Raw genomic sequence first — 17,238 nt, forward strand, 5'->3', positions numbered from 1 at the left:
TACTGTGAACATTACTACTCTTTCCAGAGATTTTCTAATAACTTGGGCCAGAACTGGTTACCGAGGAGCAAGGACCTAATTCCATGCCTCCACACCCTCCCACTGCACCGCACCACACGTCTTACCTCACAAGCTCTAACCTAAATCACAGAGGCACGCGTTTCGTGGACTAACCATCACATCCCCTGGCGGCCTCAGGGGAGTGCTCACGTCCACTGACACCTCCCTTTAGTGCGTCAGCTCGTAGCGGCAGAACTGGGGTGGGGGAGGTTTGTGATCTGGAGCTCAGCACATGCTCGGCAACATGTTTCTCATTTCCTTAGCATTCATGGCTTGCTCTCAGGAATCTGTCAAAAAGGAATAAAAACCACCTGCGAGTCCACATTACCAGATTATGAACTTTTCCCATAGGTTTGAATTGCTTACTTACCTATTATAAATTAACCACAGCTTCATTTGGCCACCAGGTCTTAAGTCTGTTGACAGTTTTCAGCATGACCGAATTGCTCATTTTTCTTGCTTTCAGAAATTGGCTTGGTTGTCTTTAGAGTTGGTGTAAACGTGCCATGTAATAAATGATTTCCACTTAATGGTACAACAGAATTATTGCTTTCTTAGATGTATGTGTAGTAAAAGTCAATATACACGTTTATATAATTTCTTTCCTCAAAATCTTATACTTAATTTAATTTCTAAAAATTGCACATGTAAGTCATGTGTATAACATGCTAAAGTACTTTAACTGTGATCTTAAAACTGAATAAAAAATATTTAATAGAAAATCAGAATATTGGGCTTCCCTGGTGGCGCAGTGTTTGAGAGTCCACCTGCCGATGCAGGGGACGCGGGTTCGTGCCCCGGTCCGGGAAGATCCTACATGCCGCGGAGTGGCTGGGCCCGTGAGCCATGGCTGCTGAGCCTACGCGTCCGGAGCCCATGCTCCACAACGGGAGAGGCCACAGCAGTGAGAGGCCCGCGTACCGCAAAAAAATAAAAAATAAAAAAAAACTCAGAATATTTTAGTATTGCAAGAGTTCTGCAGCTCTTAATAGTTTGTAAATCTACTATCTCATTTGTAATTAACATTCTCAATTCTCTTACTCTATGCCTTTTTATAAGGGAATAGTTAAGACAACTTTCTTTGTTGAAAAGGGTATAAGGTATGACAAAGCCCTGAGATATTTCAGGAAACTGTATTTATTGAGAAACTGACCAAGAACCCACATTTTTCCCTGTTACTGTAAGAAGTCTCCAGAGAAAGATTTTCAAAGACTGTCAGTTCAGTATTCACTGGAAGAAGTCTGGCTATTTTGATCCCTAACTGAATTTACATAGATCATCTACATTTGAACATTCAGAGGTACTTAAGAACATTGCTTTTGTTCTGGACCATATGATGTATTTTAAAATTTAAAGTTGAAACATAACATATAGTGCTTCTTTGCAAATATGAGTCCAAATAAGAACAGAAATCAGTCACTGTAGAAAAACATGTAGCCCAACAGAAATCTTGACTGGGCAAGGAAGCTTCACCTACTTCACCTAGGGACGAACCCGCGTCCCCTGCATCGGCAGGCAGACTCTCAACCACTGTGCCACCAGGGAAGCCCTGAAAGGAATTTTTTATCCAAAGTTTATAATGAGTGTCTACAAATCAGTGAGAAAATTACAAATGCCCAGTTTAAAACTGGGCAAAAGATAAAGACAAGTTATTCACAGAGCAAACTGTATAAATAATAAATCAACACATAAAAAATGTTCAACCTCACTAGAAATCAGGGAAAAGCCAATTTAAACATGAGATCATATTTTTAACTTCAAATTGGGGGGGAAAACCGAAAGAGGGAGTGTTGAGGAAGGATTTGGGAACCAGTTCTTTACATATAGTACTGATAAGGTTGTAAATTTCAGGGAAATTTGTGAAGGAACATTTCAAAAGTTTATACATCCAGCAGTTCTACTTCTATAAATCTTTCCTAGAGATATGTGTACCTGTGTGAAAATTTATATTTACAAAAAAATATTTTCTGCTGCGTTGTTGGCAATGACAAAAAATTAGAAGGAACCCAAATTCCCATCAATATGAGTGGTTAAATGACAGTAGAGCCATACTCTAGAATGCTCAGCTTCCAGTAACCAGAATAAGCTCGACCAATGTGCACTGATGTGAAAAATTTCCAAGATACATCTTAACCCCCTTGGTAGTATTCTTTTATTTTTTTTTTAATTTAATTTATTTATTTTGGGCTGTGTTGGGTCTTCGTTTCTGTGCGTGGCTTCCTCTAGTTGCGGCGAGCGGGGGCCTCTCTTCATCACGGTGCGCGGGCCTCTCACTGTCGCGGCCTCTCTTGTTGTGGAACACAAGCTCCAGACGCGCAGGCTCAGTAGTTGTGGCCCACGGGCCTAGTTGCTCCACGGCATGTGGGATCTTCCCAGACCAGGGCTCGAACCCGTGTCCCCTGCATTGGCAGGCGGATTCTCAACCACTGCGCCACCAGGGAAGCCCCGGTAGTATTCTTCATATCTTAACATGTGCATACCTATGACACATAAATTCCATGTCTAATTTTCTGTCCTACAAACCTACGAAAAGCTACAGACTTCTGATCAATATCCCCCAAACTATTGTCAATTGTAAGAAGTATGTCCAAAAGAAAAAAAAAGAATCAGAAATCTGTTCAAAACCAGCAGATTTTAAAGAACTTATTATCCCCTCACCCACCTCTGTTCTGCTATAGCAACACTGGAAGACTGCAACTAGGAAAGAGAGCAAGCCTAACTCCCACCTCAAATCTTGTCTCTCAACTACAGGGTATGATGAAGTCATTTAAAAAATATATTTAAAGGAGACTGAACCCTTAGGTGAAAGACCCCAATAAGTTATTTCCCTAAAATAGACAGTAAATAAAGACTTTGGAATGCGTTGCAGTGGAAAGATGTGAAATCTCTTTCTTTGGGTCTTCTTAAAATTATCACATTCCCACATATGTCTGCAGTGTTTTAAATATTTTCCATTTATGTAGTAAACATTGAAAGACAGAAAGACAGAGGTTATTTCCAGCTAGATGTTATCCTTTCCCCCCAATGGAACTATGCTTTCCTTTCTAGACACATGAGCTCTCCTTTTTCGAGTCTGAGATTGGAAGTTCTCATGGTTGAATTGTTAACACATTTATCTTTATTTGGGTTGAGTTTGATCCAGCTACTCTGAAGACTATGGTTTCTTCACTAAAAATTGCTTCCATTGTAGATTTATCACCTGGTTGGCAAACGCTGGATAACTTCAGGCACAAGAACATTACTCTGAACCTGGGTGTGGTCAGTGAGATAGAAACCAACATTATTTTTTCCTTCATGATATGAAATATACTCTAACTTTACTCCCAGGGTTTTGTCCAAAAAGCTCATAAAACATAAATTGACTCTGCCCTTCAGACTCCCATGTTCTCCTCCAGTCTACACAGCAAAGTCTAAGTTCAATTACACCAAGACTGATGCCAAATTTCAAAAAACGAGAGCACCCTCCATTTCTGCTAGTGCCAGGTGTGTTGTTCCAGGTGCACAGAAGTATCTTAAAAAGTCTTAGTAAATCTCATTCTACAATAAATAATTACTCAACAAGTTCTCTCTGGACCAGGGTATACTAAGCCAGTGTCTGCTTTCTATTGCAGGCGAAGAAGTTTGTGGTCTTTCATGGAGCTTCCATTTACCAACCTGGAAATGGCATTCATTTTATTGGCTTTTGTTATCTTTTCCCTCTTTACTCTGGCTTCCATCTACACTGACCCGGATGAGAGGAATGAAGGTAAACAGAGAGAGCTCTTCATAAGAGTCCCCATTTCCTTTCCCCACCCAATCATCTTTCTTTGATTTGGTTTAGTTTCTATTCTGTATGTGAGAATGAGTTTGTTTTGGGGTGTGCTGTGTGTGTGTGTGTGTATGAGAGAAGGGAGACAGAGAGACAGAGAAAGAGAGTTTTATTAAATGGCCTGAAATATCTACTGTGGCATTTTACCATTATTTATTAAGAGAGGTTTGGAAATGGAAACGATTATTCACATGACTTTTAATCCCAGAATTTTGCAGGTCTTATGCCCTGAATTTTATATCTATATCTATATCTATATCTATATCTCTCTATATATGTATATGTATATATATAATTTTTCTTTCACCATCCTCCCATCCCTGCCCCTCATCCCTGTCCCCCATCAGAAACTTAAAATGTGCAAAAAGCACAATATCTTTCAAAGTCATTAAAGGTAATTTTCACAGGCTAAATGCAAGTTCACAAGAAACAAATTCCATTATCGTATACATATATGGTGTGTGGAGGTGTGCGCTTTTGTTCAACTATAAATAAGAAGGAAAAGAATTAAAGGTTTTTTCCTAATGAGCTCTTGTCAAAGCCCAAACTTTCAAAAAAAATGTAGAAGCGTTTAAAAAACTCAACACCACATGTTTGCTTATTGCCAGTCATAACAATTATTAGCAATAATATGTAATTTAAATGGCAGTTCTTGGTATTTCACTGTAGTTCAGGTCCTACCAAATTTCACACAAAATTAATGGTGACTGACCATTTTTGAGGGCAAAAATTATATATATAAATATATATATATATATATATATTTATATATATATATATGGCATATGGTAAGGAAATAATATATGTTTGTAGAGAATAAGATAAAATCATAAAAAGAAAACTGTGCTTCCTAAAATTGTGATACCTCTCCATGAATTTTTGGCTGTGAAAGAAGTGCTCTCTGTAAAAGACAATAGTATTCTCTGTCTTATAAACATACTACACTTACAGAAGTAGAAAACAAGAAGCCACAGTAAACAGACATTTAATTTCTGCTGACATGAAGATTGGGAAGCGTAACTGGAGTCCGTAAAGTCTTTTCCATGCTCCATATTGTTTTAGTTTAAAATGGGTTTGGCTGAAAGAAAGAGTAAGAGCAAAATTGCAGTTACTTTAACTAGATGATAATGTCTTTCTCTCACACATAAAGGAAGCCTGGGGGTAGAAGTTCCCTCCTGACACGACTCCCTGGTATCCTGGACCCAGGCCACACTGTCTTGGTTCCCTCCCATCTCCTATGGCAGCTCCCATGTCCGGCACTGACCCAGCTGGCCCATCTTCCACTATCATCTATGCATGCCTGTCAGCAAGAAGAAGCAAGAGGGCACACCTCTGTCTTTTAAGAGCGCTCCCAGAACCTACACTCACCACTTCCCTTTGGCCAGAATTTAGTCCACGGACATCCCGAAAGGAAAGCTGGGAAATGTAATAGTTATTCTGGGAGGCGTGTGCGGAGCAAAAACTTTGGGTTTTGTTCCTAAAGGAAGAGGGGTCCAACCAGCAGTGTCTGCCAGACCCGTAGACTCCTAACCATGCATTCACTACAGGGCTGGTAGTCATGAAATTGGGGAATATTTGAGCTAGAAGGAATGTTAAGAGAGCATCTGATTTACTGATGCTTAACCAGAACTGAATATCAGAAAGGCACCTCATACTTGGGGCCCATCACAAACCCAGCAAATACGCATTTCTGGGTGTCCCACCTGGCCACGTGTCTTTAAACAAGACCCCCTACCCCCCCCCCATTTTTCTAGCTTTCTTCTCTGGTTAAGAAGCATTGACCAACTATTCATGTTTCAGATGTGACAACAGAGACCCACAAATGTTTAGTGAGTTTCTCAGGGGCTCAGTTAATTAGCAGAAGAGCCAAAACTAGAGCACAGACTCCCCGTTGCAGGTTCCTGCCCCCTCTCTGCACTCCCATGACTCCTGAGTTATGATCCATGGACACAGACAGCCAGAAGACTGGGCCAGTCATAGACATTGACCTTTCCTTTACACTTCTGTATTCCGTTTTTCATAAGTTCCTTTTTCTTCTGCTCTATTCCTCCTATATCTGAGGTCTACTTTCCAAGCTAAAGCAATTCCTCCATTTGAATACTGTTCACTAACAGAACTAGACCCAGCTGCCCAAGAATTCTCATCGAAGAACACCCTTGCTTCCCTTCGTGACCACCAGGTCGGTGCCAAGCACAATTTTGCATGAAAGTACAAAATGTATACACTTTCCTAAATGTGGTAAGACCCAGGAGTAAAACCCACCTTCATTAAAATTGCAGGGCTATTTTCATCTCCTTTCTGGCACAAGCAGAGAATTGCAGGAGCCACAAAAATAAACTTAAGAGAGGCAGATTTAATTTCACATGTGTATTTAAAATCTGATAGACTCAGCTATGGGCAATGGAGAATCTAAATCTGAATGGGACTCAGCTCCTATGTCAGGGAGCTGATTGTCTCATGGAGGATTCAGTTGTATAACCAGAGCCGACCCAGTGAATGCGCTACCAGAGTTTTCAACTAAGGAGGATGGGGTCAGAACGGAAGCTCTTCCTTGGGGGTATTGCGGTGGGCTTCACGGAAGAGGTGGCCACCCTGATGCAGGTGATATTGACAGAGTAGGGTGGGTGGGGTGCATTCTAACTAAGAATACAGCTTAAGGAAAATTACCTGACCGAAACAAAATGAAATGTATAAGAGGAAAAAGCAGCTATGGTTTGGAATGTACCTTAAGTCCAACAAGGAATTGAACAGAACTGATCATTGGCCAGAATCTTCTCAAGTCCTTCAGAGGTCAGAAGACGAACAAAGCATTTTAACAGGGAGTCTCTTAAACTTAAGAGATGGGTGCCTCTGACCTCAGCCTCCCACGTGAGAGCAAAGGCTCTCAAGCTCTAACTTGCACATAAGTCACCTAGAGATTTTATGAAAAAGTAGACTACTGTTCAGTAGGTCTGGGTGGGACCTGAGATTCTGCATTTCTAAGAAGCTTCCAGGTGACGACCATGGTCTAGAAGACGAGCCCAGCCACAGATGTGACGCTTGCAGGCCCCAGGGGGCCAAGCTCATCTGTGTGCAGCAGGGGAGGTGGGAGCTTGGCTACGTGGCTGGGCGTCCACGTTCCGTCCCGTAAGCAAGGCCCTACAGGACACGGGGCAGACCCAGAGCTGGAGGGCAGGGCCTCAGCCTCCAGCACAGCGCAGTCTTGCCTCAGGTCCTAACGTGTCAGGAGTGGGTGGATTAAGGTTTAAGAAAATATTTTATATGTTTAGAAGAGTTGAGAGTCATTCTTATTTTTTTAGGGAAGAAATTGTATTTAATTAGATTAATTAATTCATCATTTTAAGTTGAAGTATAGTTGATTTACAATGTTGTGTTAGTTTTAGGTGTACAGCACAGTGATTCATATATATATATTCTTCTTCAGATTCTTTTCCATTATAGGTTATTACAAAATATTGAGTATAGTTCCCTGTGCTATAGAGTAGGTCCTTAGTGGTTATGAGAGTCACTCTTTAAACAGCAGAATCTTGGAGTGTACAGTGAAGGGAGGCCGAGCGGCTCCGCGAGCTCCTCTCTCTCCACTTTCCCATAGAGAAGCCCTGACTGGCCGCTGAGGGCGAGCCACACACACGCCCTCGCGCCCGGCGAACCCGCGCGGTCAGTATCATAGGACACAGGCTTTGCCGCAGTTCATCTTCCTCCCTGTGTACTTTCCGTTTGCCTTCCTGGAATTCTGCTGCATCACAGAAGCTGGAAGTTCTGATGTTCCATTGAACTCACGATGGAAAGTCTTGACTTGACCGGTCAGAGTAATGAAAGGCAGTCATAGAAATAAAGATTATTCCGCAGAAGGAGAAGGAGCTGGAAAACGACCAAAACGAAAGTGCCTTCAGTGGCATCCATTGCTAGCAAAGAAACTTCTTGACTTTTCAGAAGAGGAAGAAGAGGAAGACGAAGAGGAGGATATTGATAAGGTTCAACTTGTTGGGGCCGCTGGTCTAGAGCAAGATGGTGAAACTGAAGATGATGAATCACCAGAACAGCGAGCCCGGAGACCAATGAATGCATTTCTCTTATTTTGCAAACGTCATCGCTCTCTTGTACGTCAGGAACACAGGAACAGGCTTGATAACCGAGGTGCTACCAAGATACTAGCTGATTGGTGGGCTGTTCTCGATCCAAAGGAAAAGCAGAAATACACAGACATGGCCAAGGAGTATAAACATGCATTTATGAAAGCAAATCCTGGCTACAAATGGTGTGCTACCACAAACAAGCCTGTGAAATCCCCAACATCCACTGTCAATCCACGGGAGAAACTATGGGCCTTCCCATCTGACTCTTCAAGAGCCTTGCCAAGCCCCAAGAAAACAAAGCCTGAAGAAATGCCTCAGCTTAACTTTGGGATGGCTGATCCTACTCAAATGGGAGGCCTGAGCATGCTGCTTTTAGCTGGAGAACATGTTCTTGGTACACCAGAGATATCCTCTGGCACTTGCAGGCCTGATGTTTCAGAATCCTCTGAATTGCGTCAGGAGTCACCATTATTTCAGTTTGCCGAGATATCTTCAGGTACCTCCCACCCTGATGTTCCGTCAAAACAATGTCAAGCATCAGCCTTGTTTCAGTTTGCAGAGATCTGTTTGAAGACTTCACAGTTGGGCGGTGCTGAACCTGTAAAACGCTGTGGAGAGTCTGCACTCTTTCAACTGGCAGAGATGTGCCTGGCATCAGAGGGGGTGAAAATGGAAGAATCAAAGCTAATAAAAGCCAAAGAATCAGATGGCGGAAGAATTCAAGAACTGGAGAAGGGCAAGGAAGAAAGAGAAATGAAAATGGAGAAAATAGATGAAGCCAGGTTCCAGAAAGAAGCAGAATTTGAAAAATCAGCTAAGGAAAATGTAAGAGATTCTAAGGAATTAAGAAATTTTGAGGAGCTGCGAATGGATGATATAATGGGTATAAAAATGGAAGCTCCTAAAGCAATTAAAAAGGAAGAATTAGAGGAAGATCAAAAATGTAGTCACTTCCCTGATTTTTCTTACTCTGGCAGTAGCAAGATAATAATAAGCGATGTTCCCAGTAGGAAGGATCACATGTGCCATCCTCATGGCATTAGGATCATCGAGATTCCCACAGCGTTAAGCAAACCAGAAAAGCTAAAAAAGGAAAAGAAGAAAACCAAAATGGATCGACAGGGAAATGATAAATCCACACCCAAGAAGACTTGCAAAAAGAGGCAGTCCTCGGAATCTGATATCGAGAGTGTCATGTACACCATTGAAGCTGTTGCAAAGGGAGACTGGGGCATCGAGAAGCTTGGAGATACCCCTCGCAAGCAGGTGCATACATCCTCGAGTGGCAAGGGAAGCATTTTGGATGCCAAGCCACCAAAGAAGAAAGTGAAATCAAGAGAGAAGAAAATGTCAAAGGAGAGATCCTCAGACACCACCCAAGAGTCAAGACCTCAAGATTTTATCAGTATTTCTGCCAGCAAGAACATTTCTGGTGAGGTCCCAGAGGGTATAAAAGCAGAACCTTTGACCCCTACGGAGGATGCATTACCACCCAGTCTATCGGGACAGGCCAAGCCTGAGGACAGTGAGTGTCACAGAAAAATAGAGACTTGTGGCTCCCGGAAATCTGAGAGGTCTTGCAAAGGTGCTCTTTATAAAACCCTGGTGTCTGAGGGTATGCTCACCTCTCTGCGAGCTAATGTTGGCAGAGGGAAACGAAGGTCAGGAAAAGGAAAGTCCTCTGATCATGAAGAGTGTTGGCATGAAGAAAGCTGGACATTTCACCAGAGTGGGACCAGTGGAAGCAAGAAGTTCAAGAAGACAAAGCCAAAGGAAGACTCTCTCCTTGGCTCAGCAAAGCTGGATGAAGAATTTGAAAAGAAATTCAACAGCCTCCCTCAGTATAGTCCTGTTACATTTGACCAGAAATGTGTACCTGTCCCAAGAAAAAAGAAGAAGAGCGGACATATGTCCTCAGAACCGACCCAAACCAGCAAAGGTCCTTTCCAGTCTCAGAAAAAGAACTTATTCCACAAAATTGTCAGCAAATACAAGCACAAAAAGGAGAAGCCTAATGTTCCGGAAAAAGGAAGTGGGGATAAATGGTCAAACAAGCAACTCTTCTTGGCTGCCATTCACCCTACAGAAGCCATATTTTCAGAAGACAGAAACACCACAGAGCCTGCTTATAAGGTTACAAATGCCCCATCCATTCCCAACACTCCAGAGCCAACAAGGGCGCAAGAACCCTTGGTGGGCAGTCAAAAGAGAAAAGCAAGGAAAACCAAGATCACACACCTTGTCAGGACAGCAGATGGCCGGGTATCACCAGCAGGAGGTACTTTGGATGACAAACCAAAGGAACACCTGCAGAGGAGTCTTGTTAAGGTGACCGAGACAGGCTGCAATGACGCATGCTCACACAACCGAGGGGCCACGGAGACGCGGAGCAGCACCCCGGAGATGCCCGCCGTGTCTGCGTTCTTCAGCCTCGCTGTGCCGGCCGAAGTGGCTGCCATGGAACATGCATAGAAGTCAGAGATCAACTCCGCTCCCCCATGATGGACAGCCAAAAGAAATGCCCCCGACTCCTGTACTTATTTCTTGCGCTGACCAGTGAAGCGCCCTTTAATTGTAAAACATTGTGCTTTACCTACTACCCTAGCCTTGTCTTTATTGAGAGATGCTAGTGAGTCCATGTGGTGGCAGATAGAGACAGCAAACAAGTGCTTGTTGCCCTACACGGCCCAGATTCACTTGAAGCAGAAGTTGGCACCCTGGGCCAGTTTGTTCTTTCAGAACCCAGAGTCTTTGAGGGTGATGTTGTCTGTCTGATAATGAGCAGAAATGGGATGATCCTAGAGCTTTGCTTTCTATGGAAGGCTTTTGATGGTAATAGGTGGTAACTTGGTAAAAGGCTGCCTTTACTGTAGCTCATCCAGCATCTCTTTTACCAACCAGAGAGTGTGAAACTAGTTTCATATATTACCTAGTTATTCTTTCAAAACAAAAACCAAAAGCAAAAAAACAAAAACTGACACACTGCACTAGTTATTATTAGATATTCTTAGTCTTTTTTGTACATGGAGGTTTATGTTCTAAGATGGTTTATATAATAGGCTATACCTACATTTACATTGTAGAATAATATTAAAAAGCCTCTTCCAGAGACTCCCAAACAGCACGGGCAGGCAGATGTACCGCTGTTAGCGGTGTATGCTCGGCCTTGTGGTCCATATATTCTGCACTTTTATATTTGCCACCAGAGTGGTAGTTTGCTGGCACAAAGAGAAAGAGAGAGAAGAAGAAAAATTACAGTTCTTACAAGCAGAATTTTTTTCTTAGCCTTGAGTGACCAAGAAGAATTTGCTTGGGTCCAATTGTGGCGAATATTTTCCCAGACAGGGGAAGAGTCCAGCAGATTACAGATTACTGATGTTTTCATGCCTTGAGGATTCTTTTATTTTTACACAAGGGTCTGAGTGACCAATGGATCGTTCATACAGACAAAAAAAGAAAAATAGTATTCAGAAGTGACCTTAGGATTACTTCACTATTCAGAACACATTGAAGACACACTCACTTTGTGTGGTCTTTGAGCTACAGCCCTTTTACATCCATCCCAGACAGACTGGACGGGTAGCAATTGCTATGCACAGCCTAATTGGCACTGCAGGTTTTTAGAGCCATTTTGAGTTTTTGTGGTTACGGAGGTATTGATGAGGGAGGTGTGCCTGACCAGAGTGGGACTCGCAGTTATAGATCCACCTGCAAGTTTCCTGTTTCCTTTTCATGTTTTGTTGCTTTTGAACATAAAACCAACCATACATATGCCAGTGCAACTGGATTAAGTGGCTTAGAACATTCAACATATTGACTCCATCACCTGACGTTCACAGTATCTTGTTTCTTAGCAACAGATGCAAAGTGATAAATCAAAATTAGTCTTCGGCTACAGATTTTACAGGGTATTTGTTCCATAGCACAAAGTATTTCCCCACTCTTGCATCACAGCACAAACTACCAACTTTTAAGTATTGGATTCCAGCAATAATTTTTACTGGTTTTCAAACTGGCGGAATTTTGATAGTGTTAGTTCAAGTTTGAAACTTTTGAATTAGATCTCTAAATGGTGACAGTTTACAAGGTTTTATCTAGCTATCTTATTTATACTTGACTGAATTGTAATGATGATTTTTTTTCTCATCGTAATTTGACCTAATAGCCATACCAAAAAATGACTCTATTAGTACTGACTAGGTTTAGCTTTTCACGGTTGTAGATGTTACTTCAGTTTCGGTGCTGGAAAATATGTACAACATACTAATAGAATTGAAAAAGAACAGAGAGATTTGGGCTTTTGTTTTTTTCAAAGCAGGTAAAGAGGGCATCAGGGCATTGGAACGGTGTCCTCAAAAATGCATATTCCTTGTGGGCATGGAGGAAGAAGGAATTAGTAAGCAAGGTTAATCAGAGGCAGAAGCTTAGCCCCATTCACACAGAAATAAATCAGGTGAGCAACCCCAGATTTTAGCATGATATTTTTACTACGATGCTGTTGTATTAATATTTTCTAAATTTCGAAACACAAAGTGAATGTTTGAAAATTGCTGGGTCCCAGTGTTGGTGGCTGTTGGAGTTTCTGGACCACTTGCTAGCAGTGATTTAAAAATTATAATTAGCTAAAATCCAAAAAAAAAAATAAAATCAACAACAAAAGTTGTTTGGTGCAGAACATGCACCTTGACAATGGCACTAACTTGTTATTCTCTAGAACATGTTAGAATAGGTCTATTTTTGCCAGTGCCCTCTCCTCCAGTCCTCTGATTACATTTCACTAGAGTTCCTTAACAGAGTGCTGTATATTCATGGGACCTTTCTTAAAAAGAAGCAAAACAAAAGATGACTTTTTTCTATGTGATTAATATATCTTACTTGATCTGCTTTTCCTAAACCTCAGTGGCTTTTCCCTTAGGCAGGGGTCGGGGTGGAGGGCGACCTACTGGATACGACTGTTTTCAGGTACTTTAGAAAAAAAAAAACCCACCTTTTTGTAGACATGCTTAATTTTTAAGCGGTTAGGCACTGAGAGTAGCAGAAATCCTGCAAAGCTCTATAGTCTTTTAGACACTCACCTTGTCATTTCTCTGAGTAATGTCTTGATTTCAAAAATAGTGCTTTTCTCATGCCCTGAATCCACTGGAGAGGGGTGTTGGTATTTTCAGGTAACAACATTTGTGAGCACAAATACTGCAGACCAACATGTAGTACCCTCCCCCATTTATCATTTTCATTTCACTTCTCTCATTCTTTTTTATTTTAGAAAATCATATTGCTATGGTGTGTACCTTAATCTGCCAGCAAACACCATCTACACTAACATTTGTCCCACAAGCATCCTCAAGAGAAAAAGTTGTTGCACCTTATATATATTTCAAGCAAACCAAAATATGATGCTCTTCTGCCTTTGTTTTATTCTAAATTGTTGTATCATATCTTTCTGAAACCATTCTGAATCTAGTTGAAATTCTCAATATTTATGCTTTTACCTTAATTTCTAGATTCAAACCTGTATATAAATCTTTGGAACAAAATTGTCCTAGCCCTTCTCTGTGTTGCTGGAAGTGGATGATTTAGTCTCAGATGGAGACACAGTACTGTTCCAGTTTTCTTTAGCCTTTTATTTATTTAGTTATTCTGGGTATTTTCCTATGTAATTTTGAAGTGTGTAGAGTATACTATAGTTACTGAAGCTGCAGCTCCAAGAAGCTGAGTGAAAGAGAGAAAATACTGTAAGACGCCCTTCTTAAGTGTTTATTTGTTTGGATAACTGTAATGAGGCCAGGAAAAGGCAAAAGGTCCCACAGCCACTTTGAAGACACAGGTTCTTATCCCCAAACTAGGTTAGGTCCCAGATTTTAGATGAAAATGGTGAATTCTTTAAAGCCCTCTTTTTTAAAAGGATATATCATACCATTGTAATTCTGACAGTCTTTTCCCCCCCGAAAATATATTTATTTAATTCCGTCAGATGAGCTTTCTACCAGTGCCCCCTCAAAGCCATGCTCAACTCATTCCCACGTTATCACTGTTATTATAGTTCCTGCCATTCAAACTGCTGCCGAGAAAAAAAGTGATCGAACACTGTGAACAAAAAGGAGCATCTGAACGGGTCTGGTTATTTAGAATCCAACTTGTGTAATCCCTGTCACTCTCTTATCAAGTCAGATGCTACTCTGCCTGAGTCATAGAAAATTTTGTTTGCACTCTGTAGTCCTTGGCTCATCCTCTGGAAATGTTTGCACCTATGTAAAATCTCAAGCAGATTATAAATCGATACAGCACTAGGAGTAAGCTGAAAACTGAATGACATGTTTTGTCTATACAGTTCCGGGGGAGGGATGGGGAATATCAAGTAGCTCTGTTCCAAGTTTGGCATTTGGCATTAATGTGAAGCAGTGGGACCATGCTGCCTGTTAAACTACTGTATGAATCCTAAGTGTTCTGGAGACCAGCAGCTGGAGGCTGGAGGCCAGCATCCATACAGCAAAGGGGAAGCATCGCCGCTTCTTGGGGGAAAAGGAAGGAAGTCGTGCAAGGCCTGGAGTCATCATTTGTAAAGGGGAAGTCGGGGTGTACGTGATGCTGTGAGAAGGTTCACCTTTGATTGCACTGCTTCACAGAGCCCTCAGATAAGGCCAATCCTAATGGGCTACCTCGGCTTTAACGGTTAATTCCAGTAAGTCCTGTTTCAAAGGTTTGTCTTTTTTTGCTTCTACCGTCAGGGCCACTGTTTTCCACTGCAGTGTTTTGACTTCCCAAACCACCTTCTCCAGAGAGAACAATGTATTGCTGAAAATGGGCAGTAGAAGCAAATGCTCTTATTACATTTGACCTATAAAGTATTCAGAGTGACTGTTAGGTGGGAATTAAAATTTAGCTTTCCCCACATAGGATCTTGTTTTGCACCTTATAAAGAGTGTACTAATTGTTAATTAGGTGTTGCTTTTATTTAGACAAGCATTCCCAAAGAATTAGATTTGGATTTTGTGTTTCTTTGAGTTTGGGGATTTTTTATTTTACAGTTATCTTATTTAGATTGACTAACCTCATACTTACAATAAAAAAAGAAACAGTGGTTCAGTTCATCTTACCAGATATGTCTGGTGATGTATTCAGAGTCTGATGGACTGCTTTGCTTTTATATAGTTTGGAAGTGATAGTGAAGTTTATTATACCCCATATTAAATGACCTTGTCCTTTTCACTGGGGACATTATCTTACATTTTAGAAACAGAAGCAGCAAAAGAGTGAACAACAAGACAAGTACATTTGATTCCCCTCATACACATCCATCTGTTTGTGCTACGCTTTCCTTAAAAATATCAATATACATTTTCTTCACACGTACAGAAAGTTTCCTCTCCTGGCCAAATTTTATTTGTGGTGGTATGATTTATAATAATAACAGAAAAGAGGAAACCTTGTACTTAGAAATTCGGTGGCCACTGTTTCCTTGTTGCAGTCAGTGGTCAAAATTGATCCTGCCCTGAAGTTGATCTTTTTTATTTATTTATTTATTTATTTATTTATTTATTTATTTATTAGTTTCTGCTTAATAACAAAGTGAATCAGTCATACATATACATCTGTTCCCACATCCCTTCCCTCATGCATCTCCCTCCCTCCCACCCTCCCCATCCCACCCCTCCAGGCGGTCACAAAGCACCGAGCTGATCTCCCTGTGCTCTGCGGCTGCTTCCCACTATCTATCTACCTTACGTTTGGTAGTGTATATATGTCCATGCCTCTCTTTCGCTTTGTCACAGCTTACCCTTCCCCCTCCCCATATCCTCAAGTCCATTCTCAAGTTAGGTCTGTGTCTTTATGCCCGTTTTACCCCTAGGTTCTTCATGACATTTTAAAAAAAAATTCCATATATATGTGTTAGCATACGGTATTTGTCTGTCTCTTTCTGACTTACTTCACTCTGTATGACAGACTCTAGGTCTATCCACCTCATTACAAATAGCTCAGTTTCGTTTCTTTTTATGGCTGAGTAATATTCCATTGTATATATGTGCCACATCTTCTTTATCCATTCATCGGATGATGGACACTTAGGTTGTTTCTATCTCCGGGCTATTGTGAATAGAGCTGCAATGAACATTTTGGTACATGGTCTCTTTTTGAATTATGGTTTTCTCAGGGTATATGCCTCGTAGTGGGATTGCTGGGTATATGGTAGTTCTATTTTTAGTTTTTTAAGGAACCTCCATACTGTTCTCCATAGTGGCTGTACCAATTCACATTCCCTCCAGCAGTGCAAGAGGGTTCCCTTTCTCCACACCCTCTCCAGCATTTATTGTTTCTAGATTTCTTGATGATGGCGATTCTGACTGGTGTGAGATGATATCTCATTGTAGTTTTGATTTGCATTTCTCTAATGATTAATGATGTTGAGCATCCTTTCATGTGTTTGTTGGCAGTCTGTATATCTTCTTTGGAGAAATGCCTATTTAAATCTTCTGCCCATTTTTGGATTGGGTTGTTTGTTTTTTTGCTATTGAGCTGCATGAGCTGCTTATAAATTTTGGAGATTAATCCTTTGTCAGTTGCTTCATTTGCAAATATTTTCTCCCATGCTGAGGGTTGTCTTTTGGTCTTGTTTATGGTTTCCTTTGCTGTGCAAAAGCTTTGAAGTTTCATGAGGTCCCATTTGTTTATCTTTGTTTTTATTTCCATTTCTCTAGGAGGTGGGTCCAAAAGGATCTTGCTGTGATTTATGTCATAGAGTGTTCTGCCTATGTTTTCCTCTAAGAGTTTGATAGTTTCTGGCCTTACATTGAGGCCTTTAATCCATTTTGAGCTTATTTTTGTGTATGGTGTTAGGGAATGATCTAATCCTATACTTTTACATGTCCCTGTCCAGTTTTCCCAGCACCACTTATTGAAGAGGCTGTCCTTTCTCCACTGTACATTCCTGCCTCCTTTATCAAAGATAAGTTGACCATATGTGCATGGGTTGATCTCTGGGCTTTCTATCCCGTTCCATTGATCTATCTTTCTGTTTCTGTGCCAGTACCACACTGTCTTGATTACTGTAGCTTTGTAGTATAGTCTGAAGTCAGGGAGCCTGATTCCTCCAGCTCCGTTTTTCGTTCTCAAGATTGCTTTGGCTATTCGGGGTCTTTTTTTTTTCCAAACAAATTTTGAAATTTTTTGTTCTAGTTCTGTGAAAAATGCCACTGGTAGTTTGATAGGGATTGCATTGAATCTGTAGATTGCTTTGGGTAGTAGAGTCATTTTCACAATATTGATTCTTCCAATCCAGAAGCATGGTATATCTCTCCA

General features: G+C 41.1%; 1 protein-coding gene across 1 annotated transcript; it reads left to right on the forward strand.

Moving 5' to 3' along the window:
* Window positions 1–7,680: 7,680 nt before the first annotated feature.
* On the forward strand, window positions 7,681–10,416 carry LOC132489328 (HMG box transcription factor BBX-like). Its single transcript, XM_060098239.1, has 2 exons — window positions 7,681–9,883; window positions 9,974–10,416. The coding sequence occupies exons 1-2, from the start codon at window positions 7,681–7,683 to the stop codon at window positions 10,414–10,416; spliced, it is 2,646 nt and encodes an 881-aa protein (XP_059954222.1).
* Window positions 10,417–17,238: the final 6,822 nt, after the last annotated feature.

Source organism: Mesoplodon densirostris, chromosome 1, assembly GCF_025265405.1.
Source record: "Mesoplodon densirostris isolate mMesDen1 chromosome 1, mMesDen1 primary haplotype, whole genome shotgun sequence".
In the NCBI taxonomy this organism is placed as follows: domain Eukaryota; kingdom Metazoa; phylum Chordata; class Mammalia; order Artiodactyla; family Ziphiidae; genus Mesoplodon; species Mesoplodon densirostris.